This window comes from Oncorhynchus gorbuscha, linkage group LG06 (genome assembly GCF_021184085.1).
Source record: "Oncorhynchus gorbuscha isolate QuinsamMale2020 ecotype Even-year linkage group LG06, OgorEven_v1.0, whole genome shotgun sequence".
Taxonomy (NCBI): Eukaryota; Metazoa; Chordata; class Actinopteri; order Salmoniformes; family Salmonidae; genus Oncorhynchus; species Oncorhynchus gorbuscha.
Window position 1 is genome coordinate 30,037,227 of NC_060178.1, and position 25,927 is coordinate 30,063,153.

The 25,927-nt window shown below is 43.5% G+C and overlaps 1 protein-coding gene across 1 annotated transcript; it reads left to right on the forward strand.

Annotated features, from left to right (window-relative positions):
- Positions 1-339: 339 nt before the first annotated feature.
- On the forward strand, positions 340-23,670 carry LOC124037811 (glycosaminoglycan xylosylkinase-like). Its single transcript, XM_046352898.1, has 9 exons — positions 340-523; positions 17,103-17,428; positions 17,522-17,769; positions 17,933-18,019; positions 18,136-18,245; positions 18,490-18,661; positions 20,774-20,965; positions 21,760-21,819; positions 21,935-23,670. The coding sequence occupies exons 2-9, from the start codon at positions 17,300-17,302 to the stop codon at positions 22,164-22,166; spliced, it is 1,230 nt and encodes a 409-aa protein (XP_046208854.1). The 5' UTR covers positions 340-523; positions 17,103-17,299; the 3' UTR covers positions 22,167-23,670.
- Positions 23,671-25,927: the final 2,257 nt, after the last annotated feature.

Below are 25,927 nucleotides of genomic sequence, written 5' to 3' on the forward strand. Positions count from 1 at the left end.
TCTAACCACTAGGCTACGCTGCCGCCTCAATCTACAGTAATGCATGGTTTCACACACACCACCATGCACACACAGACCTCTCTTCAACCCAGGTGTGCAGGATTTATTGAACTGAAACCATTTTTACTGGGAGACTCTCCCTGGAGAAGTAGGCCTATCTCTAGGTCCATGTCGAAATGCAGTGACGTGCATTACTTATGTGACGACTGCTTAATTATAATACAACAGCGCTACCTGGTGTCTAAATCAAAACCTGACATTAATAAACCCCATAATGTTGAATACATTGTCTACAATTAAATAGGTCCTGGTCTCTTTAAGACTTAGGTGGCGGCGTGCTTGAGGAAATGTTTCGGAAGTGTACACGCTAAGGTAGGAGGAAATGAGAGCAAAGGGATGGAGCAATTATCCCTTTTTGACAGCCTATTGGTGAATATACAGTTCCACACAAAATACCAAGCACACACTGACTGCTGCACTGTCGTCGTTTGACATCCAGTAACGTTAGCGGTAATCGTGAAAGGTAAGACATTTATTAGACTTACCAACTAGCCAAAGGCACATCTTTACAATTAACGTTGGCAAGCTAGCTAGCCTATATTAATCATATTCATAAATGTTTGATAATGACTGATGTTAAGTTTACTCGCTAGGTACTGTAGGTACTGTACTAGCTAGCTCGTCAGCAATCTACGCAAGCTTTGATGTGGAAAATATCGGTGCAGTTCGTCAGCTATCCCTATAAATAACGTTAGCTAGGTACAGTATCTACGTTAGTACTGTACGTTGCTGCATTGCTGGAGCTTGCTAACGTTAGACCCAAGCCAAAGTATTAAGGGTAGTTAACGTCTAGTATGGGCTACGTCGCTAGCTACGGAGTATATGTCTACCTAGCTGTGGGCCAGTTTCTAAACCATACTGTAACGTTGTCTTTGTGTGGGCCTTTGCGATTTCCAACCTATCAACCAGCTAGCTCGAAGGCTAACTAGCCAATGTTGTTGGTCCCATGAAAGAGCGATTGTGTAGAAGGCAGCTCGAGTCATTCCTGCCTGCGTGGCCAGACAGATGTTTAACTTAGCCAGCTAACGTTAATCCACGGCTTGTCCTCAGTTACTGGTGTGCATTTTTCATTCATTTTCAACAAGACAGATTCATGTGAACCAGAATCTGGCACAGGAGGCGTTGATATGGCGAATCATATCAACGCCTTCTGATCTGTAAAACTCGATTCTGGTTCAGTTTCGTGTGTATGTGGGTCATTTTTGGGCTCGGGTAATATTTCAGTCCCTCTGACTGAAGTATTGGGTCACCAAAATGAAATGTTTAAAAGATGTATATGAATGTAAATACATATAGCATTATTTATTATAACTTATAACTTTATTATAAAAATGATTTCGTTTCACTCAATTTTTTTAATTGGGAAATTAATATTAAAATGTGCACATAACTTTTGCAATTAATGCAAACGTGTTTTTGTTGCGAAGGTATAATTGAATAAAATCACACAATTTTCCCTCAGTCGACACTCAACCCCATCACACCAACCAAAGTCCACCCTTATGCGCCGTCATTAACAGGAAGTGACATCATTCAATGTGTTTTTTTTTTTTAACCTTCATTTAACCAGCTAGGCCAGTTGAGAACAAGTTCTCATTTACAACTGCGACCTGGCCAAGATAATGCAAAGTGCGACACAAACAATAACACAATAGAAAAATATATATACAGTGTGTGCAAATGGAGTAAGGAGGTAAGGCAATTAATAGGCCATAGTAGCAAAGTAATTCAAATGCAGCACATTAACACTGAAGTGATAGATGTGCAGATGATGATGTGCAAGTAGAAATAATGGTGTGTAAAAAACAATATGGGGATGAGGTAGGTAGTTTGGTGGGCTATTTACAGATTGGCTAAGCTGCTCAGATAGCTGATGCTTAGAGTTAGTGAGGGAGATATAAGTCTCCAACTTCAGCTATTTTTGCAATTCGTTCCAGTCATTGGCAGCAGAGAACTGGAAGGAAAGGTGCCCAAAGTGAGTGTTGGCTTTGGAGATGACCAGTGAGATATACCTGCTGGAGCTTGTGCTACGTGTGGGTGTTGTTATGGTGACCAGTGAGCTCAGATAAGGCGGAGCTTTACCTAGCAAAGACTTATAGATGACCTGGAGCCAGTGGGTCTGGCGACGAATATGTAGCGAGGGCCAGCCGACCAGAGCATACAGGTCGCTATGGTTGTTGGTGTCAACTGCATGGTACAGACACAGGCAAGTAATCACATTCTTTTATATCTGTATTTTGTTATTTTTTAAAGTCAGGTGGGGATGGTCGAGCTGACCAACTCAAACCCGTTACATGAAATAAAACTAGTACTTTCAAAACGATACTTTAACCCATAAAAATATCCACACCACCATATGGTCTCCTGTCCTTCACCACATGAGGAACCAAAAAACTCCACCCCGTCACATGTTTCATTGTAACGGGGTTGTAAACCTGTGACAGGGTTGAGTTATACTTTATTTATGATTATTGCATATAAACATTAAATATTCAATATATTATACATGATTTATATTCACTTCTGAAACATGCTGTAATGTATTCCATGTGAACAAAAATATATATTTTAAGGCAGGTGGTAGGAGAGTTGGGCAAGGTTCTTAACCCCAGTTGTTCCTTTAAGTCGCTCTAGATCCTAAATTACTCAAGGATTATAGTGTATACTTGTATATATTCTAAGAATCTTTGATTTAACGTTATCCACTGAAACATCTGGGGAATGGTGGCGCCCACATCAACAGCAGAGAGACAAAGGCAGTGTCGAGCAAGTCAAAATGCTGACCCAGTTAAAAGGAACAATACCTTGAGATCAGTGATTTCAGTAAGAGAGACCAGTGTCAGAAGCATAAACAGTGGAGAACAACATACATAAGCAAGGAGAGGAAAGATGCACTGAGGAACTTGACCACTCCTCCACAAAGTCCAGATCAGGTCATCACCCTTGCTCCCGGTGAGCTGATGTCAGCTGCCATTGTTCAACAAAGAAGGACCTACTCTGTGCATGCTTTAACACACAGCACTTCAGTTTCAGGCAGAAGGTCCTGGCTGCTCCAGTACTGCCAGCCAATGAGGAAAATCCACAACCTGGTGATGAAATCCAGGTCTTCTTGGGCAGTGGTGTATAGTGAAATACGGTGATGACCTTTATCCAGGCTTCATCCTCGGCACTGATAAAAGTGTGTACAAGTGAAATGTATGCATCCTGTCGGACCTAACAGATTTTTCTGGCCTTCTCGAGACGACATCCACTGGTATCAGTTTGATGCAGCGTGTGACATCCCGCCACAGAGGTTGAGAGAGACGTGTGGGCCAGACTCTCAGGAAGAAAACCATGAATGAGTGACTATGGTGCTCCTGAGAAGAAGGATAGTCATGTTGACACTGTTGCTGTAGTTACAGCTGTTCTAACATTCTAAATGCCCTTGGAAAATGTTCCTACAGTTTGATGACACGTTGAACTTTTCTGGTGAAACGTGTTGAATGTTATTAATTACCCTAATGTCTGATGTTTTTATTTGTTTGGTTAATAAAACCCAGATTATTCTAAATATATCTAATGTCCTTGTTACATGGTTGAATATAATGAAATTAAATGTTTGGGGTAAATCTTGGATGGATTTTTGACAGTTAACTAAACTAGATTGGTTTCCATATATCTCTTCAACCTGTTACAGTATTCCACCTTGTCACCCTAGTCTCAACCCTGTTACATGACAATATTTGTTAAATAAAATGGCAAAGATTAATAAACATGAATTGAATGTTTTCTGAGCTCAGTCTGAAATGTTAAGGACAATCCCAAAATATTAGAGTTGTTATAATTCTGAATTGAAAGTATTTTTTTATTTAAATGAGCCCACAAATAGACACAAAATGTCTATTTCAGGGTTTAATATAGCAAAAGTCTTAGATTTTACATTTTATATTAATTTAATTGGTTTGGGGGACACATGAGCATTAGGTAAATGTTGATTTTTATAACAAGTATATTTTATAATCATATTCTGACAACTTCCATATTGTCTGTGACGGGTTTGAAGATATAGTGTCCATATCAGACAAAAATGGACAACAATAAAAGGGCTTAAGTGGGAATGTTTTCTTGAAGGTTTAATATGTACTTAATGTTGTGGGGTGTTCAGAAAATGCATTTATTCTAGAAAAACATATATAGCCCAAGAATGACCCATATGTTGGGTTTCCTAATTGAAGCTCACAAGTGAGTCCTTTACATTTGAAGGAAACATGATCACAGTTGTTGATTATGCTTATTCCAGCTGACTGTCACACAAAAACCTGTTTTGGAAAAGTTTTTTTTGGAGCTATGTTGATTCTGACATTGACAGTGTCAGTTTGACATATTGTGGTGCTCACGTCATTAGGTAGGTCAATCTGTCCTTTTTGAGTTGTGGAGAGCTTAAATAGTTGGATACAGTTGCAGTATACTTATGTTACTGAAGATGACATATCCATTGTTACAGGCCAATTGATTTGCAGGTATTTAGCTTATTTTCCCCAAATATCACAACCACCCCCATCTATGGACATGAAATCGGATCAATATCTTAGTCTTGAAAACACCAGTTACCTACCGATCAATACGTCCATCTCAGCTGAGCCGGACTTTACCCTTATTCATGATGACTCAAATTCCGTTTCATTACATTGAGCCATTGAACATCGCCTTTAACCTTGTGAGGAAGATTTTTCACTGTCTTTTTTACTGTTGTTTTATTTCTTTACCTATTGTTCACCTAATACCTTTTTTACACTGTTGGTTAGAGCCTGTAAGTAAGCATTTCACTGTTAAGTTCTACTACACCTGTTGTATTCGGCGCACGTGACAAATAAACATTGATTTGATTTGAGATGGCCCTTTGCTGCCCAAATGTTCTGTCTTCGCAAATACGCCTCACATGCCATACAGTTTTGGAAACAATTGGAAATTTCATATAAACTGGAAATACATTTTCCAAATACAAAAGTTGGACCCGGCTATATTTTCAAGGACACTGCGTCCAACCAGTGTGCACTTCCTCTCCTCCAATTTCCGCTTCGCACGACACCAAGGAAGAATCTCAATTGGTCTCCTTTATCGCCTCTCCTCCTCAAAATCCATTGGAGAAGGTCAGCGGGAAGAGAGAAAGCTAGGAATCAAGGAAACCAATTGAGATTGTCCCCAATGGGGAGGAAGTTACAAACCTCATGTTTTTGAAAATTCTGCAACTTTGCTAAACTACGTACAGTAAGTATATCATTTGTATTTGAATGATTATTTCTAGCTGATGTGAAAGTTAAGTTCCAAAGGTTTCCAAAACCGTATCGCAAGGGAGGATTATTAATGTTCCTGAAACGTTACAACTGAACATTCATATTGTAGTTCATTGATCCAGCAGTCATCCATAGGGCTTTGATTGAGAACTCAAGGGCTGGGTAGCTATACACCCTTCAATTCTAGAGAGCTAAGCCTGACTGTATGAGAGTCAGAGAGGCCTAGCAAAACAATTTAACTTGTGTCCAGTTAGTCACGAAATGTGGCAATGCCTTCAATTGTTGAGGCAACGCCACACATATTTACATAGGAACAAAAAACAAACGTCCCTTGTCTATCACGAATGTTGAATAAAATTATATTTGAACTTATTCTACCCATTGTCCGTGGTATTCCTTCAGCTGGTTGATATGAGACAATGAACACAGAATTATTATTATTAAACCGACTTCTTCTAAACTGGTGTCTATGTGTTTGGCAATCAAGACGGAAGTACACTAAACAAAAATATAAGGGGAGTGGATCAGAAAACCAGTCCATATCTGGTGTGGCCACCATTTGCCTCATGCAGCGCATCTCCTTTGCATGGAGTTAATCAGGCTGTTGATTGTGGCCTGTGGAATGTTGTCCTACTCTTCAATGACTGTGAAAAGTTGCTGGATATTGGCGGGAACTGGAACAATCTGCCGTTCACGTCCATCCAGAGCATCCCAAACATGCTCAATGGGCGACATGTCTGGTGAGTATGCAGGCCATGGAAGAACTGGGACATTTTCAGCTTCCAGGAATAGTGTACAGATCCTTGCGACATGTGGCGGGGAATTATCATGCTGAAACATGAGGTGAAGGCAGCAGATGAATGGCACGACAATGGGCCTCAGGATCTAGTCACAGTATCTCTATGCATTCAAATTGCCATCGATAAAATGCAATTGTGTTCGTTGTCCGTAGCTTAAGCCTGCCCATACCATAACTCCACCGCCACCATGGGGCACTCTGTTCACAACGTTGACATCTGCAAACCACTTGCCCATACGCCACCCTACACTCGTTCTGCCATCTCCCTGGTACAGTTGAAACCAGGTGCACGCTTGCCAGTGCCATCGAAGGTGAGCATTTACCCACCTAAGTCAGTTATGACACCAAACTGCTGTCAGGTCAAGACCCTGGTGGGGACAACGAGCATGCAAATGAGCTTCACTGAGACGGTTTCTGACAGTTTGAGCAGAACATTTTTGGTTGTGCAAACCCACAGTTTCATCAGCTAACCGAGTGGCTCGTCTCAAACGATCCCGCAGGTGACGCAGCCGGATGTGGAGATCCCGGGCTGGCGTGGTTACACGTGGTCTGTGGTTTTGAGACCGGTTGGGCGTACTGCCAAATTCTCTAAAATGACAGGCGTCTTATGGTAGAGAAATTAACTTTAATTTCTCTGGCAACAGCTGTTGTGTGTATTCCGGCAGTCAGCATGCCAATTGAATGCTCCCTCAAAACTTGAGACTTCTATGGCATTGTGACAAATTGTAACATTTTAGTGGCCTTTTATTGTCCCAAGCACAAGATGCACCTGTGTAATGATCATGCTGTTTAATCAGCTTCTTGATATGCCAAACCTGTCAGGTGGATGGATTATCTTGGCAAAAGAGAAATGCTAACTAACAGGGATGTAAAACAAATTTGCTCACAATTTGAAAGAAATAAGCTCTTTGTGCATATGGAACATTTCAGTGATGTTTTATTTCAGCTCATGAAACATGGGACCAACACATTACATGTTGCGTTTATATTTTTGTTCAGTATACATGCACACTAACAGGTGTTTACATTTGTTTTGCAGATGTGCCAGAAACATCAACTTTAGTACCCACTCTCAAATAAGTCAGGTAAAACAATTAGGGCCCCATTTAGTCGACTGGTTGATTGTTTGGTCGATTAGGCTGTTCGTCGACCAAGATTTATTTTGTTGAGCAGTTGCAATTTATATTTTTCACCGTGCATAAGACACCTGTCTGATAAGCGCATCTCTGGACGGATCCATTGCTGAGGCCACGGGGATGGCACAGTCCATCAATCTAAGACGTGATATTGTATATGGTTATATTACATAAAAAGAATGGCGCAACACTAATAAATCTATTTTATAACATGCACTTCCTCCCATGTTGGATACGGTCTGAAATGAGATTCTGAATCAAATCTTCAGTGCGCAGTAGAATTGGCACATTTCCCTATGTTGCTATGTGCGTAATAGCAAAGTTAACCAGCATATTGAGATTGAGAACAATGCAGTGGAGGCAGCAGAGATGAGGAAACCGCCTTAGCCCAATTGTCTAAGAAAATTGAGGCGAGAGGAAACCAACTTAATTAGGTATATAATCAATAGGCTAACTGTTAAATGTGCCTGGCTTTATAAACCCTCCATATACAGTACCAGTCAACATTTGACAGCTACTCATTCAAGGGTTTTTCTTTATTTTTTTACATTGTAGAATAATAGTGAAGACATCAAAACTATGAAATTACACATGGAATCATGTAGGAACCAAAAAAGTCTTAAACAAATCAAAATATATAAAATATTTTAGTTTCTTCAAAGTAGCCAACCTTTGCCTTGATGACAGCTTTGCACACTCTTGGTATTATCTCAACCAGCTTCATAAGGAATGCTTTTCCAAAAGTCTTGAAGGAGTTCCCGCATGCTGAGCACTTGTTGACTGCTTTTCCTTCACTCTACGTTCCAACTCATCCCAAACCATCTCAATTGGGTTGAGGTTGGGTGATTGTGGAGGCCAGGTCATCTGATGCAGCACTCCATCACTCTCCTTCTTGGTCAGATAGCCCTTACACTGCCTGGAGTTGTGTTGGGTCATTGTCCTGTTGAAAAACAAATGACAGTCCCACTAACTGCAAACCAGATGGGATGGCGTATCGCTGCAGAATGCTGTGCCTTGAATTCTAAATAAATCAAGACCGTGTCACCAGTAAAGCATCCCCACACCTCCTCCATGCTTCATGGTGGGAACCACACATACAGAGATCATCTGTTCACCTACTCTGCGTCTCACAAAGACACGCCGGTTGGAACCAAAAACCTCAAATTTACTCATCAGACTAAAGGACAGATTTCCACCAGTCTAATGTCCATTGCACCAAACACACTCAAACTTCTACAGATGCACAATCGAGAGCATCCTGTCGGGCTGTATCAACGCCTGGTACGGCAACTGCTCCTCCCACAACCGTAAGGCTCTCCAGAGGGTAGTGAGGTCTGCACAACTCCTCACCGGGGGCAAACTACCTGCCCTCCAGGACACCTACACCACCCGATGTCACAGGAAGGCCATAAAGATCATCAAGGACAACAACCACCCGAGTCACTGCCTGTTCACCCCGCTATCATCCAGAAGGCGAGGTCAGTACAGGTGCATCAAAGCAGGGACCGAGAGACTGAAAAACAGCTTCTATCTCCAGGCCATCAGACTGTTAAACAGTCACCACTAGCCTCCCGGGTGGCGCAGTGGTTAAGGGTGCTGTACTGCAGCGCTAGCTGTGCCACCAGTCGTCCGGGTTAGGGAGGGAGTGGCCGGTAGGGATATTCTTATCTCATCGCGCACCAGCGATTCCTGCGGCGGGCCGGGCGCAGTGCACGCTAACCAATGTTGCCAGGTGCACGGTGTTTCCTCCGACACATTGGTGCGGCTGGCTTCCGGGTTGGATGCACGCTGTGTTAAGAAGCAGTGCGGCTTGGTTGGGTATCGGAGGACGCATGACTTTCAACATTCGTCTCTCCCGAGCCCGGGAGTTGTAGCGATGAGACAACATAGTAGCTACTAACAATTGGATACCACGAAATTGGGGAGAAAAAAGGGGGTAAAATAAAAAAGTCACCACTAACATTGAGTGGCTGCTGCCAACATACTGACTCAACTCCAGCCACTTTTTAATCATGAAAATTGATGTAAAAAAAATGTATCACAAGCCACTTTAAACAAAACAATTTACATATAATGTTTACATACCCTACATTACTCATCTCATATGTATATACTGTACTCTATCATCTACTGCATCTTGCCATCTTTATGTAATACATGTATCACTAGCCACTTTAAAAATTATGCCACTTATGTTTACATACCCTACATTTCTCATCCCATATGTATATACTGTACTCGATACCATCTACTGCATCTTGCCTATGCCGTTCTGTACCATCACTCATTCATATATCTTTATGTACATATTCTCATTCATATATCTTTATGTACATATTCTTATCTCTTTACACTTGTGTGTATAAGGTAGTAGTTGTGGAAGTTTTAGGTTAGATTACTCGTTGGTTATTACTGCATTGTCGGAACTAGAAGCACAAGCATTTCGCTACACTCTCATTAACATCTGCTAACCATGTGTATGTGACAAATAAAAATTGATTTGACTTTAAAACAGTTAGAGTTTAATGGCTGTGATAGGAGAAAACTGAGGATGGATCAACATTTTAGTTACTCCACAATACTAACCTAAATGACAGTGAAATGAAGTCTGTACAGAATACAAATATTCCAGAACATGCATCCTGTTTGTATTAAGGCACTAAAGTAAAACTGCAAAGAAATTAACTTTGTTCTGAAATCAAAGCATTATGTTTGAGGCAAATCCATTACAACACATCACTGAGAACCACTTTTCATATTTTCAAGCATGGTGGTGGCTGAATCATGTTATGGGTATGCTTGTCATCGGCAAGGACTAGCGAGTTTCTTTGGATGAAAATAAATTGATTAAAGCTAAGCACAGGCAAAATCCTAGTGAAAAACCTGGTTGTCTTCTTTCCAAATGACGCTGGGAGAAAAACTATTCCAGATGTGATAATTTTTTCTCAAAGAGTGATAATTTGGCAAGTTGAACGATACATTTAAAAAAATAATAATCTGATATACAGACAATCGATTTAGTTTATTATACCTGTTCCTTTTGAATTGTATAAATGGATTAACAATTCTATAATGAACACTGCATGGGAATGAATTATGCCCAGTACATCTGTTTTGTGAGTAGGCCACGGGTTAATGATTCTGATGAATATACCCTCTTTGTTTTTACACATTTTCAGTGTGGAACCTGTCTATGTTTAGGGGGGTAATAGCCTAGGCTAACCGATTCTAAATGCAACTAGCAGTTCGCAAAGTAGGGTCGTCACTAATGTAACTTGGCACAGTCATAAACCCTGCCTGCTTCTACAATTTAGTTTCATAAAATCTGATTTTAAACCACAACGTTAACTTTATGCCTAACTTAAATAAAACATTTAAAAAGTGTTCAGTGCCGGTAAGTGTATGATGCAAAAATGGGCATTTGGTTCTCTGTTCCATATGACACGGAACCCAAACCGGCTGTGCGCATGCGCCATCGTGCGCTATCATGCATAAATGTATTTTGTCCCCCCACACCAAAAGCGATCACAACACGCAGGTTAAAATATCAAAACAAACTCTGAACTAATTACATTTATTTGGGGACAGGTTGAAAATCATTAAACATGTATGGCAATTTAGCTAGTTAGCTTGCTGTTGCTAGCTAATTTGTCCTGGTATATAAACAGAGTTGTTATTTTACTTGAAATGCACAAGGTCTTCTACTCTGACCAATTAATCCACACATAAAACGGTAAACTGAATCATTTCTAGTCATCTCTTCTCCTTCCAGGCTTTTTAATCTTTGAATTTATATGGTGATTGGCATCTACACTTACCACAACAACCGGCAAAACATTCCACCTCTTTCAATCACCCACGTGGGTATAACCAATGTGGAAATGGCACTGCTTCTATAAACCAATGAGATGGGAGAGGTAGGACTTTCAGCGCAATCTGCGTCAGAAATAGGAATGACTTCTATTTTAGCCCTTGGCAACACAGACTCTCGCGGGCAGTGTGGGTGCAATAATTGAATAACATGAATTTCTAAATGTATTTTGCAACGTACGCGACGTGTCCGGTCTGGTCAGCATGTGAGATATTGCTGCGCATTCAGTGTCCCATCAGCCCAGCCAGCCAATTAATTAACTTAATTTCCACTGTAAAAAAACATTAGTTCCCCATGCTTCTATCTTAACATTTGGTTAGCAACAACAGGGGTTTGTACAAACATTGCCATCCTTTCTCTAGACATTTGCAACATTGTTTCAATATTGACATTTGATCACACGCACAAAAATGTCAATAGAAAACAGGTTCAACTAAATGAAATCCAGCAACTTTGCTGTTATTCCTGCTGCACGGTTTGATGTGACTGTGTTAGCTGTAGTTGGCTAGCTAGCAAGCAAGGGATAAGAGCGTTGCCAGCCAGCATGGCAATGAAACATATAGAACAAACTACTGGGTCGCGTCCATAGATATCTAATAAACACACTCCATGACTGTCGAGTCTCTAGCAACCTAACCGATAGAATGAACGACTGGATCGCGTCCATAGATATCTAATAAACACACTCCATGACTGTCGAGTCTCTAGCAACCTAACCGATAGAATGAACGACTGGGTCGCGTCCATAGATATCTAATAAACACACTCCATGACTGTCGAGTCTCTAGCAACCTAACCGATAGAATGAACGGACATCTTTTGTCAGCCAGTCGAAATCATGACTCATCATAATTTTCATGGATATTTAAAATACAATTTTATTGGTCACATACACATATTTAGAAGATGTTATTGCAGGTGTTTCGAAATGCTTGTGTTCCTAGCTCCTGCAGTGTAGTAGTATCTAACAATTCACAGCAATGCACAAATCTAAAAGAATGGAATTAAGAAATAAATAAATATTAGAACGAGCAATGTTGGAGTGGCATTGATAGAATGAACGGCCAGCTGGCTTGGCTAGCAACCATAGATGTAAGGACAAGGCCTGTATTTTAATTCAGGAATGAAATAGTAGCATATAAATACATTTACCCAAAAAATGGTTTTATTGAATTTCTAACCGGTTGTAAAAAATGTATTGTACACAAGGTTGTGCATAACTACTTTTTTAGCTTGGCTGTGCTGATCTACGGGACTCGGCAACCTCGTACCGATGTCTGCAGAACAGCCGTGCTAAAAAAGTATTTTAGCACGCCCTCTCGTGTACAATTGCTTTAGTCGACACCGGTTGGTGTGTAGCACTGTGGCATTGGTTATAGCCATCAGGTGAGGTAGTTCCTGCTCCCAGGACTGCCGCACATAGAGCAGCTTGTCTGTGATGGATTCATCCCAGCCTCTCTCCCTTCTCTACAGTGCATCTCCCCACATGTGCCACAGGGCTTCTTTAGTGTACATGCACTGTCTTTGTGTCCCCATCCGCATCTGAGACACCTGCCCTTCTGTTGGACCCAGGAGGACCGCTGTGCATTATTCAACTTGGAAAAGTCGGTGGAGTTATTTGAAGTAGTGATCCTTAGAATCACAAAAGGGGCAAAAGGCTTAAATCTGTCATTAACCCTGGTCTGTCCTTTGTTAGGTCCACTAGGCTTATGTTCTACCGTGACCTGGTGCACACCAGAGAGAGAGAGAGGGTGCTGCTCTCTGCTCTGTTCCATGCGTTCTGCAGGCCTCTCCGTGAGGTACCTGCATCACTGCCTCTTTCCTCACCAGCCAATCAGCAAAGTCTGTGTGTGTATGTCTGTGGGCCTCCATCTTGCACTATTCCCTTGGGAAAACAGTGCTCAGCTAAGAGATCCCGGTAGGCTGTCCACATGGGACCCACAAAGGAGCTTGTTTAGCATACCCACCAGGCCTCCCACTGATAAAGCAAAGTCCTCCAGCACCTGGTCCTCTCCCACTCTGATGGAGGGTGCATTCAGGATGGCAGAAAACTCACTCTGTACCAGTTGTGGTTGACCATTTGCGTAGCTGGAAGGCTTACATGGCCCAGTGTTAAGGACACTACCTGTTTGTTAACTACCACTGCCTCTCCTCCAGTGGCTCTTTACAGGCATGTGGAGAGACTGTGGCAGATGGACACTCCTCTCTACAGAGATGAGAACCTTCTGACCTGCTCTAAACAAGACCATATGGCAGTGGCCATTCTTGAGGCTAAGACAGTTCGTGTGCCAGTGGGTGGTGTAGAGAGTTATGCCACCCCACTGCTGAGAAAAGGGGAGGGCCCCCGAGGCTCTGATGCCGCTGCTGCACAGTACAGAGTGCCGCCTGGCTAAGGTCTCCACCGTAGTGGAGAGGGGACTGGGAATGATATCCGGTGTGGGCTCAGTCTCTATAGCAGGCAGCTCCTGATGACCAGCGGGGGCTGGGAACATGACGTGTCCCTGCTCGGTCTCAGTAGCAACCGTTAGAGGAGAGGCAGCTTCCTGCTACTGAACTGCATAAGACCGTCCTTTATCCTCCACTGCAACCTGTCGGAGACGGATGCCCTGATTGGAGGAAGCCTGGGATCTGGTCTGTTGTTGCAATAGGCAAATCAGACCCTCGATATTCGATATTGGCAAAATCATGCTTCTGTACTCCATACAACATAGTCAGCGATGTCCAAGGCGCTGCAACTCCCTGACACTCCAATTTAGGAGTATAATCCTCCCGCTGGATTGTTGGGGATGCAGCCCCACCTGGTGCCGAATACTATTCCACAGGTGGAGAGGACATCGTGGAAGCCCCTGCCTGTCCCGGAGTGTAGGTATAATCCAAATGTGATGGCGCTGCGGGCTCAGGGGGCATCACTGGCTGGGGGATAACTGGTAACATAGTCCCTCAGGTACTCGAGGCCTCCTGCTCCGGACCACACGTGGACTGGATGTCAGGTCCTCTGCATGACCTCTGGAGGTTGCCATATATCATGATCAGTAAGCCACATATTTGTGAGGTAGAACCTCCAGAATAAACGGGGCTGTGGCTTTACTGATACCTATCTCCTATTAGAGAGACAAGGCAACCTCCAGAGTATTCCAAACAGATTACTTTATTGACCTATTACAGGGTATAGGTCTAAAACAGAATAGAAACATGGAATGAAGCTATGATATATATATATATATAAATACAATAACTACAATATACATGTAGTGGATATAATAATGGAAGAAGTGGCACTGAATGGAATACTATGAATGGATGACAATAGTAGTATCAGTAACGGAGAGTAACGGGACTGTATAAATACACAGGGAATGGCAGGCTATTACATAGTAACAAGCAATAAAAGGACTGTATGAAATGGATTACAAATCGATAATCGGAAGTACTGGCTAATTGTTACCGACAATAATATAAGTAGCTATTAACACAGTAGTAATGAGATGGAGAAACTAAGCAACACCAGCTATACTAGCACAGTGGAGCTGTGAGGGGAACGGCACCTCAGTACCTCCAGGCTCTGATCAGGCCCTACACCCAAACAAGGGCACTGCGTTCATCCACCTCTGGCCTGCTCGCCTCCCTACCACTGAGGAAGTACAGTTCCCGCTCAGCCCAGTCAAAACTGTTCGCTGCTCTGGCCCCCCCAATGGTGGAACAAACTCCCTCATGACGCCAGGACAGCGGAGTCAATCACCACCTTCCGGAGACACCTGAAACCCCACCTCTTTAAGGAATACCTAGGATAGGATAAAGTAATCCTTCTCACCCCCCCCCCCCCCCCCCTAAAAGATTTAGATGCACTATTGTAAAGTGGCTGCTCCACTGGATGTCATAAGGTGAACGCACCAATTTGTAAGTCGCTCTGGATAAGAGCGTCTGCTAAATTACTTAAATGTAAATGTAATGTAAATGCAACAATGACAGCAATAAGAACAAATAATAAACATATATCCTTTCATGCAACCCAAACCCATAAATACAACCAAGCTCTCACAAGGAATTACACTGGGAAGGAAAAATACGAGGGGATTTACTTATACCCTTGTAAGAGCATGGTCTGGGCCATTCACAAACCAGAAGCACTGCATCCTGGGGGTATGGGCAGCTATGAGGCACATGGCTACTCCCTGATTGGCTAGGCTGCAATCTAATGATCTCTCACATGTTGACTTAGAGGGGTAAGGATGGGTGAGACCTAGACAACACGGCACCAGCCAAATTAGGTAAACAGGTGGTAATTTAGCCTAACATCCTGGAGGGGGAATTCTTTACAATCAGCAATAGTTTTGGTAGTTTTGCTTTAAACAGTCAGTGTATATGGTCATTTTTAGATACACGGGGTAAAGTTGATCATTTCATAACGAGGAATCACTTTTGCGAGGCACACTGCATGGCCAAAGCAGGGGGAAAAAAGAAGCTCACTAAACTTCAAAACGGTCAAAACCATTTAATTTTGAAATGGGGGTGAAATCCAAAGTTATCCTATATGTTCATTGGCTAAGTCATAGCTGAATTGTAAGTTGATACATTACGAGCTCAAACCCATCATCTGCAACAATGACAAGTTCGTTAGTGAGTGGTGGTGATTTCTGTGAGATGTAGTGGGGTGGTAGATGGCTCAGGTCAGGTACCTACTTATACACACAAATGTTAGTGCACTGAATTGTTACAAACTGAACCGTATCGGAGCCCATGTATATAGATAGATATGTGTCGAATCGTCTTGAAAGGGAAAGATTAACATCCAGTTTTTGATAGAATTGCGTTCTGTGGGTCCCCTACCAAAACCCCAAAAGATCTTGTGCGGGCTGCTCTTTCTTTGCCCAATTACTCATCTACTTCGCCCGCTAAAATGTATTCTCCACAATGAATGTATGTAGTGATAGAGCAGCAGTATTAGACTGAGTCGTCAGGCAATCTCCTTCTCCTTTAACTAACAAGCGGCTCCCTTGTCAGAGGTAGCGTAAAACTATATATAGATGTTTTAAATTACTATGGATATCAGCACTCAAAGAATAGTATGCAGTTAAATAGGAAAAACAGGTACAAGGTAAGCATTAAAGAATTTACATTATTACAGGTACTGACTGATGCTGAACAAAAATAGACGCAACATAGAAACACACAAAAAAGCTTATTTCTCTCACATTTTGTGCACATTTGTTTTACATCCCTGTTAGTGAGTATTTCTCCTTTGCCAAGATAATCCATCCACCTGACAGGTGTAGCATTTCAAGAAGCTGATTAAACAGAATGATCATTACACAGGTGCACCTTGTGCTGGGGACAAAAGGCCACTCTAAAATGTTACATTTTGTCACAACACAATGCCACAGATGTCTCACGTTTTGAGGGAGAATGCATTTGGCATGCTGACTGCAGGAATGTCCACCAGAGCTGTTGCCAGAGAATTTAGTTCATTTCTCTACCATAAGCCGCTTCCGTTGTTTTAGATCATTTGGCACTGCATCTAACTGGCCTCACAACCGCAGACCACATGTAACCATGCCAGCCCAGGATCTCAAGGAGCGATGGATGGATCCTTTACCTATTCTAAAGAAGAGTGCTAGAACAAACAGTAGGTTTGGCAGGGTTTGATGTTGTCAGTAAAGGGGTGGTTTAAAACCCAGGATGTGGAACCAGGAGTCAGTCAGTCAGGTTTGTCAGGTATGGGTGTGTCTCGCTAAGCCACAATGACACATACATAACAACTGTAATATGTTACTGAGCCCATTACTACATGTTGTACATGTTACTGAGCCCAATAGTACATTACTTTGTCATGCTCATGTCGATCATGTTCCTGCCTGGCGGGCCTGGGGCATCTAGGCTCCTGCTGTTTCTGTCTGTATGTCTACATTTTTGGATTTATATAAACTGTTTTTCATCACTAATGTCCTCCCCTACTCTCTCTACAGGGTGGTTGCTGATACATTAGGGACAGGGCTAGCTGTGGGTCTGGTGGTGAGACTGAGCCATACCTCCTGCCCCGCTGAATAGTGTGTGTGAGAGAGGCGACTGGAGGGGGAGGCAGGTGCCATGCTCCAGGGGTGAGGCGGGAGAGAGAGAGACACACACACAGGGCTCAGGGGTGGTGGGTGAGGTTGCCAAGGAGATGAAGTTGAAACAGCGCGTGGTGTTGCTGGTTGCCGTGCTACTCCTGTTGGGGCTGGCCAAATTCTTTCTGCTGGATGGAGGAGAGGGGTCCGCAGCCAGTCGACGAGACCTCCGGGCCTTCCGCAAGGTATGGCTGTTTGTGCGTGTCAATGTTTATATCTGTGTGTGTACTGTGTGTGTGTGTACTTGTGAGCATTAATGTGGAAGTCTGTGTTCCCAGATGGAGGCAGGCCTGTCTCTCTCACGCGGTGACCGGCTAACACACACCCTCCAGTCTCCATGGGAGGTGGCAAACCAATGGGTGGGCCCCAGGGAGGTGTACCCTGAGGAGACCCCCGAGCTGGCAGCCGTCCTCTCCGCGCTGGGCACTGCCCGAGTGGAGCGGGCAGATGTGGGCTACAAGGGCACCCAGCTCAAAGCTCTACTAATACTGGACGGGGGGCAGAAGGTGGTCTTCAAACCCAAGAGGTGAGGTAGAATACACACACACACACATTGTCCTCTGGTTCTCTGCTGCGGAGTTGTACGGTTTTCGTTTGGTCAGATTAGAACAGTGCTTTTATTCTGTGTCTTACATAAGAGGATAACTCTCAATCACGTCCTCCCTCTCCATTTCTCTCTCTTTTTCCAGGTATAGTAGAGGCTATGTGGTAGAAGGAGAGCCGTATGCAGGTTATGACAGACACAACGCAGAGGTGGCAGCTTTTCACCTGGACAGGTACACACACGTATCGGCCTAATGCATTAAAATATATACGTTTTAGTTTTGGCCATCTGAATACTGGTGTTGCTAGTGGTATGTGACTATCTGTCCTGTGTATCCATCTGCTGTAGGATCCTGGGTTTCAGAAGAGCACCCCTAGTGGTCGGGAGGTTTGTCAACCTGAGGACTGAGATCAAACCTGTCGCTACGGACCAGCTACTCAGTACCTTTTTAATGCAGGGTGAGACACACACACACACACACACACACACACACACACACACACACACACACTACACACTAGAGGGCTCTTTTCAGTCCCACCCATAATGTTTTCTTATAGACATACCACTCCCTGTAAAGTTGATAAGATAACGTTGTGTGTCTGTGTTCAACAAGCAGTGGGCTGGATCTCTCTCTAAATGAAAATGGTTTTCCATTTTCTCTCCCTTTCTTTGTCTCTGGCCCTTCCTCTCTCTCTCCAGGTAATAATAGTTGTTTCTATGGGAAGTGTTACTACTGTAGAGAGAGTGAACCTGCATGTGCGGAGGGAGATATGATGGAGGGATCGGTAACTCTCTGGCTGCCAGACGTCTGGCCTCTCCAGAAACACAGACACCCCTGGGGACGCACCTACAGGGAGGGCAAACTGGCCAGGTAGGGGTGTGTGCATTTGTGCTTATATGTTAAAGTCCTACTCCAGTCTCCTTTTCACCTAATTTAATACCCAATTTACTTAACAAAAAAATCTAAATAGGTGGTCCAGGTATCCTCATGACATGGCACAAGTTGCCTTGTCTTGTTCCTCAAGCAAGGGGGAGGCCAATGAATCACATCAGACCAATTCCTTGACTGGCCTACTTCTTGAAGTTTGCAGTTTTCTAAAAAAAATATATATGTATTTAAAATATATATTTTGCTCAAAACATATTGTTTTACCACTACTGTAAATCTCTTTTTTTTATATGTAAATGTTATATATAGAAGGGTGTTATAGAAGGGTCCAGACACCTTTTTTGTGATTTCAGTAGTTTTTGGGAAACTTACCCCAACAGAAAATCACTTCCTCATTGTCATTGTGTAGTATGGGGGCTTTGAAAAAACATGAACAAATACTTTTAAAAAACATCCAATATGTATTTTTAGAAACGGCAAAGCTCTCAGTATAGTGATGCAGGTCTTTAGATGTTGTACACATGAAATCGTGTCAGTCCACAACGTTGTATTCCATTTTGTTGTGACTCGAGTGATACCTCTAAATCCATTCTTCAGGTAACTGACAAAATACTGTGAGTAAATATGCAAAGTATATTGGAAGCATGGGGTGCTTCCACACAGGAAGTTCCAGACACTTGTAGAATTAACGCCAAAGCGCATTGAGGCTGTTCTGGCAGCTTTTGGTGGACCTACTCCTTATTAAAACACTATGTTGGTGTTTCCTGTATTCAGGCACCTGTAGCAGCAGGCTACATGGAGAAGGGAACAGCTGGATATAGGAAACTGCTCAAGTCGCACAAATGGAATATAACGTTGCGGTTAAAGTTCAACTTGGCACAATTGCATGTATACAACATCTAAAGACCTGCTTTTCTGTTCCCAAAAGGATGTATTTGGGTGTTTTTGGAGCCTTTATTCATGTTAATTCAGGCCCCCATACTACACAACGACGATGAGGAAGTGATGCCATTTGGGTTAAGTTTCTCAAAAACAACTGAAATCACAAAAAAGTTCACTTCTATAACATGCAATTTACATCCAAAATAGAGATTAAGTTGTAAAAATAAAAAAAACTTCTCCTTTAACCTTTACGGGATCGGTGTCCCTATACCGAGATGGTTGAACATGACTGTTGTAAGTAACAACAAACTTTCCAAGACATAGACATGTCTTATATGGGCTGAAAGCTTAAATTTGTGTTTATCTAACTGCATTGTCCAATTTAAAGTAGCTATTCCAGTGAAAGAATACCACGCTATTGTTTGAGGATAGTGCACAACAACAAAACTTCTCACGGCAACTGGTTTGATACATTCCCCTCTGAAGGTAAATAATGTACTTACATTCAGTAATCTTGCTCTGATTTGTCATCCTGAGGGTCCCAGAGATAAAATGTAGCATAGTTTTGTTTGATAAAATCAATTTTCATATTCAAATGTAGGAACCGGGTTCTACAGTTTGAACGTCTGCCTTCTCTGGCTCCACACCCACCCTACCTGGCCAACTAGATGTGTGAAAGTTAGTGTTTTAGCTAATAATCCATCATGTATGACATTCCTGGGAGTGTGTAAACTTTAATTGTGTATGTTCTCTATAGTTATGTACTTGAAAATGTAGCAATTGGCCAATAGGACACGTAACATTTTGTCCAGTATTGCCATGCTTCACGTTTTGTTTTGTATTATCTTTTACCAGATCTAATGTGTTATATTCTCTTACATTAATTTCACATTTCCACAAACTTCAAAGTGTTTGCTTTCAAATGGTATCAAGAATATGCATATCCTTGCTTCAAGTCCTGAGCTACAGGCAGTTAGATTTGTGTGTGTCATTTTAGGCTAAATTGGGGGGGGGGGTCAGGTAGCCTAGAGGTTAAGAGCGGTTCAGTGACTGAAAAGTCACTGGTTCAAGTCCCCAAGTTGATCAGGTGAAAAATCTACCGATGTTTTTTATTGATCCTGTAAGTTGCTAAATTACAAATATGTCAATGTCACTGTGTTTATATTTTATAAACAGGAGAAGTGAAAACCATAATGCTTTAACTGTGTGCAGGTGGGAGTATGATGAGAGCTACTGTGATGCGGTGAAGAAGATGCCTCCGTACGACGCCGGTCCCAGACTGCTGGACGTCATAGACACAGCCATCTTTGATTACCTCATCGGCAACGCCGACCGACATCACTACGAGAGTTTCCAAGACGACGGAGGAGCCAGCATGCTCATCCTGCTGGATAACGCCAAGAGGTGAAGCACACAAACGCATCACTAAGTGTAAACACAAAGAAGCTCTAGACATGCTGACTAAGCTGGCAACTCCTTTCACCTCTCTAACTCACATCTCTCCATCCCCCAGTCCACTCCTCTTTTACCTCTGTCCCTGTTGATTGATCTGCTGAGCTAAGTGTGAAATAGGGGAGTGTTTCCCAACCCTGGTCCTCCAGTACCCCCAACAGTACACCGTTTCATTATAGCCCTGGACAAACACGCCTCATTCAGCACATGAGGGCTTGATGATTAATTGACCAGATGAATCGGGTGTTACAATAAAATGTGTACTGTTGGGGGTACTGGAGGACTAGGGTTGGGACACACTGTGCTAGGATGTGTGTTATGATAGTGTGTCAGGGTTGAACTTGTCAAATCAAATGTTATTGGTCATATACACATATTTAGCTGATGTTTTACGTGTGTAGCGAAATGCTTGTGTTCCCAGCTCCAACAGTTTAGTAATATCTAACAATACACAAATCTAAAAGTAAAAGAATGGAGTTAAGAAATATTAGAACAAGCAATATCAGAGTGGCATTGACTAAAATACCGTAGAATAGAATACAGTATATACAGATTAGTAAAGCAGTATGTAAACATTATTAAAAGTGACCGGTGGTTCCATGGCTATGTATATAGGGTAGCAGCCTCTAAGGTGTAGGGTTGAGTAACCGGCTGTTAGCCGGCTAGTGATGGATATTTAACAGTATCATGGCCTTAAGATAGTAAGGCATCTGAAGACAGCTTCTATGGTGTTTTGTTGTTTGCAGTTTTGGGAATGCAGCTCTGGATGAAAGAAGCATTCTGGCCCCTATATATCAGTGTTGCATGTGAGTAGACACACACACACACACACACTGAAAATACCAACATTTCCTCAAAGGAATCACAACCCATTCCTAGTGTTTATGAACAGTTCTCTCTTACTCTCCCTCCCGCCGTCAGGGTGCGTGTGTCTACATGGAACAGGTTGAACCTGCTGAGAGCTGGGGCTCTGAGTTCAGCCCTAAGACAGGCCCTCACCTTTGACCCCATTAACCCTGTCCTGGCCGAGCCCCACCTGGCTGCCCTGGACAGACGGCTGTCTGGTGTCATAGCAACCATCCAGCAGTGTGTGGAGTCGCTGGGCCCCGACAACACACTGATAGAGGACCGCATGATCCTGCCACACCCCTAGAAAAGGACGGGAGGGAGGAAGGAGGAGGGAAAGGATAACCTGCCTCGAGGGAGAGAGGGTTGAGCCATGGGAGGAGCTGGATGATCAACCCCTCCTCCTCCTCTCACGGCCCCCCCAGAAAGGAACAGGAAATGACCCCAGCAGCAGGAAGTGACTTGATAAAGGGCTGGGTGTTGAGTCCTCTACAAACTATTCCCGTCCACGCTAGGACCAACTCCATACCTAACTCTTTCCTGACGTCTCCTGTCACACACACACTGTGCCAGAACCTCTCTCTCCATCCAGTGTAAAGGAGGGAACCAAGGCCAAAGGACTCAACCCAAAGACACTCAGGATAGCGGGGGGGGGTTCCATACTCCGCCCCCCCCCTCCTATCTGTACACAATCCACTGGACAGACAGTGGCGAGAGAGAGACTGGCCAACTGACCATGGGGGGGGCAGGAGGGGGATTTTGGGGTCCATCTGATTGTGACAAACAGATGTGCCTGTTTCCAAAATGGCATCCTATTCCCTGTATAGTGCAAAGGCTCCAAAAGTAGTGCACTGTATATAGAGGGATTTGGCTGCCATTTCACATCTGCTCGATGTGAGCAGTCTGACCAGTGACTACGGATGCTATTCCACATATTGCACTAGTTCCGGCCCCTGTTTCTCAGACCCAATTCCTGGACTAAAAGCACTTTCAGTAGAGATTCTTTATACATGCCATAAAGAGATCAATGGAACGCAGACCGTGGGGGATAGAAGAGGGACACTGTCATTGGTGCCCATTCAAAAAATCTGATCTAACAAAGTGGATATTCGTCAATTCTCTCATGATGTACACTGAATGTAGAAAACATTAGGAACATCTTCCTAAAATTGAGTTGCACCCTCTCCCCCTCCTTTTTGCCATCAGAACAGCATCAATTCGTCAGTGCATGGACTCTACAAGGTGTCAAGTGTTCCACAGGGATTCTGGTTAACGCCAATGCTTCCTACAGTTGTCAAGTTGGCTGGATGTCCTTTGGGTGGTGGACCATTCTTGATAAACACGGGAAACTGTTGAACGTGAAACTTTACAGCGTTTTTGACACACACAAACCGGTGCGCCTGACCCCTACTACCATACTACTACTACCGCCTGGCCCCTACTACCATACTACTACTACCGCCTGGCCCCTACTCCCATACTACTACTACCGCCTGGCCCCTACTCCCATACTACCGCCTGGCCCCTACTCCCATACTACCGCCTGGCCCCTACTACCATACTACCACCTGGCCCCTACTACCATACTACCACCTGGCCCCTACTACCATACTACCGCCTGGCCCCTACTCCCATACTACTACTACCGCCTGGCCCCTACTACCATACTACCGCCTGGCCCCTACTACCATACTACCACCTGGCCCCTCCTACCATACTACCGCCTGGCCCCTCCTACCATACTACTACCGCCTGGCCCCTACTACCATACTACTACCGCCTGGCCCCTACTACCATACTACTACCGCCTGGCCCCTACTACTACCGCCTGGCCCCTACTACTACCGCCTGGCCCCTACTACTACCGCCTGGCCCCTACTACTACCATACTACTACCGCCTGGCCCCTACTACCTTAATACTACTACCACCGCCTGGCCCCTACTACCTTAATACTACTACCACCGCCTGGCCCCTACTACTACCATACTACTACTACCGCCTGGCCCCTACTACTACCGCCTGGCCCCTACTACTACCGCCTGGCCCCTACTACTACCGCCTGGCCCCTACTACTACCATACTACCGCCTGGCCCCTACTACTACCATACTACCGCCTGGCCCCTACTACTACCATACTACCGCCTGGCCCCTACTACTACCGCCTGGCCCCTACTACCATACTACCGCCTGGCCCCTACTACCATACTACCGCCTGGCCCCTACTACTACCATACTACCGCCTGGCCCCTACTACTACCATACTACCGCCTGGCCCCTACTACTACCATACTACCGCCTGGCCCCTACTACTACCATACTACCGCCTGGCCCCTACTACTACCATACTACCGCCTGGCCCCTACTACTACCATACTACCGCCTGGCCCCTACTACTACCATACTACCGCCTGGCCCCTACTACTACCATACTACCGCCTGGCCCCTACTACTACCATACTACCGCCTGGCCCCTACTACTACCATACTACCGCCTGGCCCCTACTACTACCATACTACCGCCTGGCCCCTACTACTACCATACTACCGCTTGGCCCCTACTACTACCATACTACCGCCTGGCCCCTACTACTACCATACTACTACTTACTACCTCCTGGCCCCTACTACTACCATACTACTACTACCTCCTGGCCCCTACTACCACACCCACGTTCAAGGGCACATAAATCATTTTTGGGGGCCTTTCAGCCTCAATGGCACACAGACACAATCCAGGCTTCTTTAACCTGTCTCCTTAATTTACAATGATTTTAAAGTAGATTTAACAAATTACATCAATAAGGGATCATAGCCTTCACCTGGGTTCATCTGGCCAGTCTGTCTTTTTTAAGTGTAATGCAGTTGATTGGTAACAATGATATGAACATGTATTGGGGTTGACATCCATACCAGCATTATACTCCGATTTTTACGCCAACACACATGTAAACACATACATTTTGATGGCCGGCAATGAGGAGATTCTGGATTTATACCCCACGGAGGGACACGTGTGGCATTACCATTATTTTGGTTGAGTTCGATTGAGGTCTTTACCACATGTATTGAGCATGCTTTTTCAGTCTTGGATTAGACTAAAGAAACAAGCCTTTGGGGCTCTGGTCAGGACTGGTGCACTATGTGAGGAATAGGGGGCCATTTGAGATATGACCAGTGTGTACATACTGAACTAACTGTTGAATAGCATAAGAGTATAATTGAGAATTATAATATTAAATAAACCTAATTTAGTGTCAAGTTTGGATGGTGTGTGTGTGTGTGTGTGTACGTTTTTGTGTGTGGTGTGTGTCTGTGTGCATGAGTCCAATGTTTCCCCCAATTTATTTATTTATTTTCCCCCAGAAGTGGAAAAGGTCGTGGGGGGTGGGGCAGACACAGGGGACATGCAGTTTTTATAGAAGGACTGTGAGAAAGTCATTTATTTTCTTTTTAAAAGGACGTTCTACTCTAAAATGAATGAAAATCCAATTATCCCAACACCATCCATCTGTCTATGATCTCCCCCCATAAATGAGCCCAATAACATATTGTAAAAAAAAAAAATTTAAGTTTAGGGCCGACTCTTACCAGAGCCTATACATGGCACCATACCATATTATCAGGCAAGTGTGCTATTAGCAATAAGCACTTTTTCTGGATTAAAACAGGGCTACTTTCCTGCAATTCTATACATTTTCCATGGAGCTGACATAAAATGTGGTAATGTGAAAGCTAATTTCCTGCAATTCAATACATTTTGCAACTGACAAAGAAAGAATTTGGGAAATTGAGGGGGTTGCTGGGAAGTTTGGGACTATGTATGTTTTCAACATTAAAAATGATTTAAATATGCTGTATTTCAGTGTTTAACAAAAAAAGTAATGGCTCCAATTCAATTGGCTGCTCTTGTATAGATTGTTTCTGGATGCTTTCGTGTAGACGCTCCTGTATAGGGGGGCTAGAGATGCTCAAACCTATCAACTGTTACCGTCTATATACAATAACCTGCTTTTTTAGTGTTCCTCCCTTAGAGGGAGCCAGATCATTACAGTAGAGATATCTAGA

Excerpts from the sequence above, each read along its gene's own strand:
- LOC124037811 (XM_046352898.1), top strand. The coding sequence starts at position 17,300 with ATGAAGTTGAAACAGCGCGTGGTGTTGCTGGTTGCCGTGCTACTCCTG. Across the intron at positions 18,662-20,773 it reads AGGGAGGGCAAACTGGCCAG|GTGGGAGTATGATGAGAGCT; the intron begins GTAGGGGTGTGT and ends AACTGTGTGCAG. Across the intron at positions 20,966-21,759 it reads CTGCTGGATAACGCCAAGAG|TTTTGGGAATGCAGCTCTGG; the intron begins GTGAAGCACACA and ends TGTTGTTTGCAG.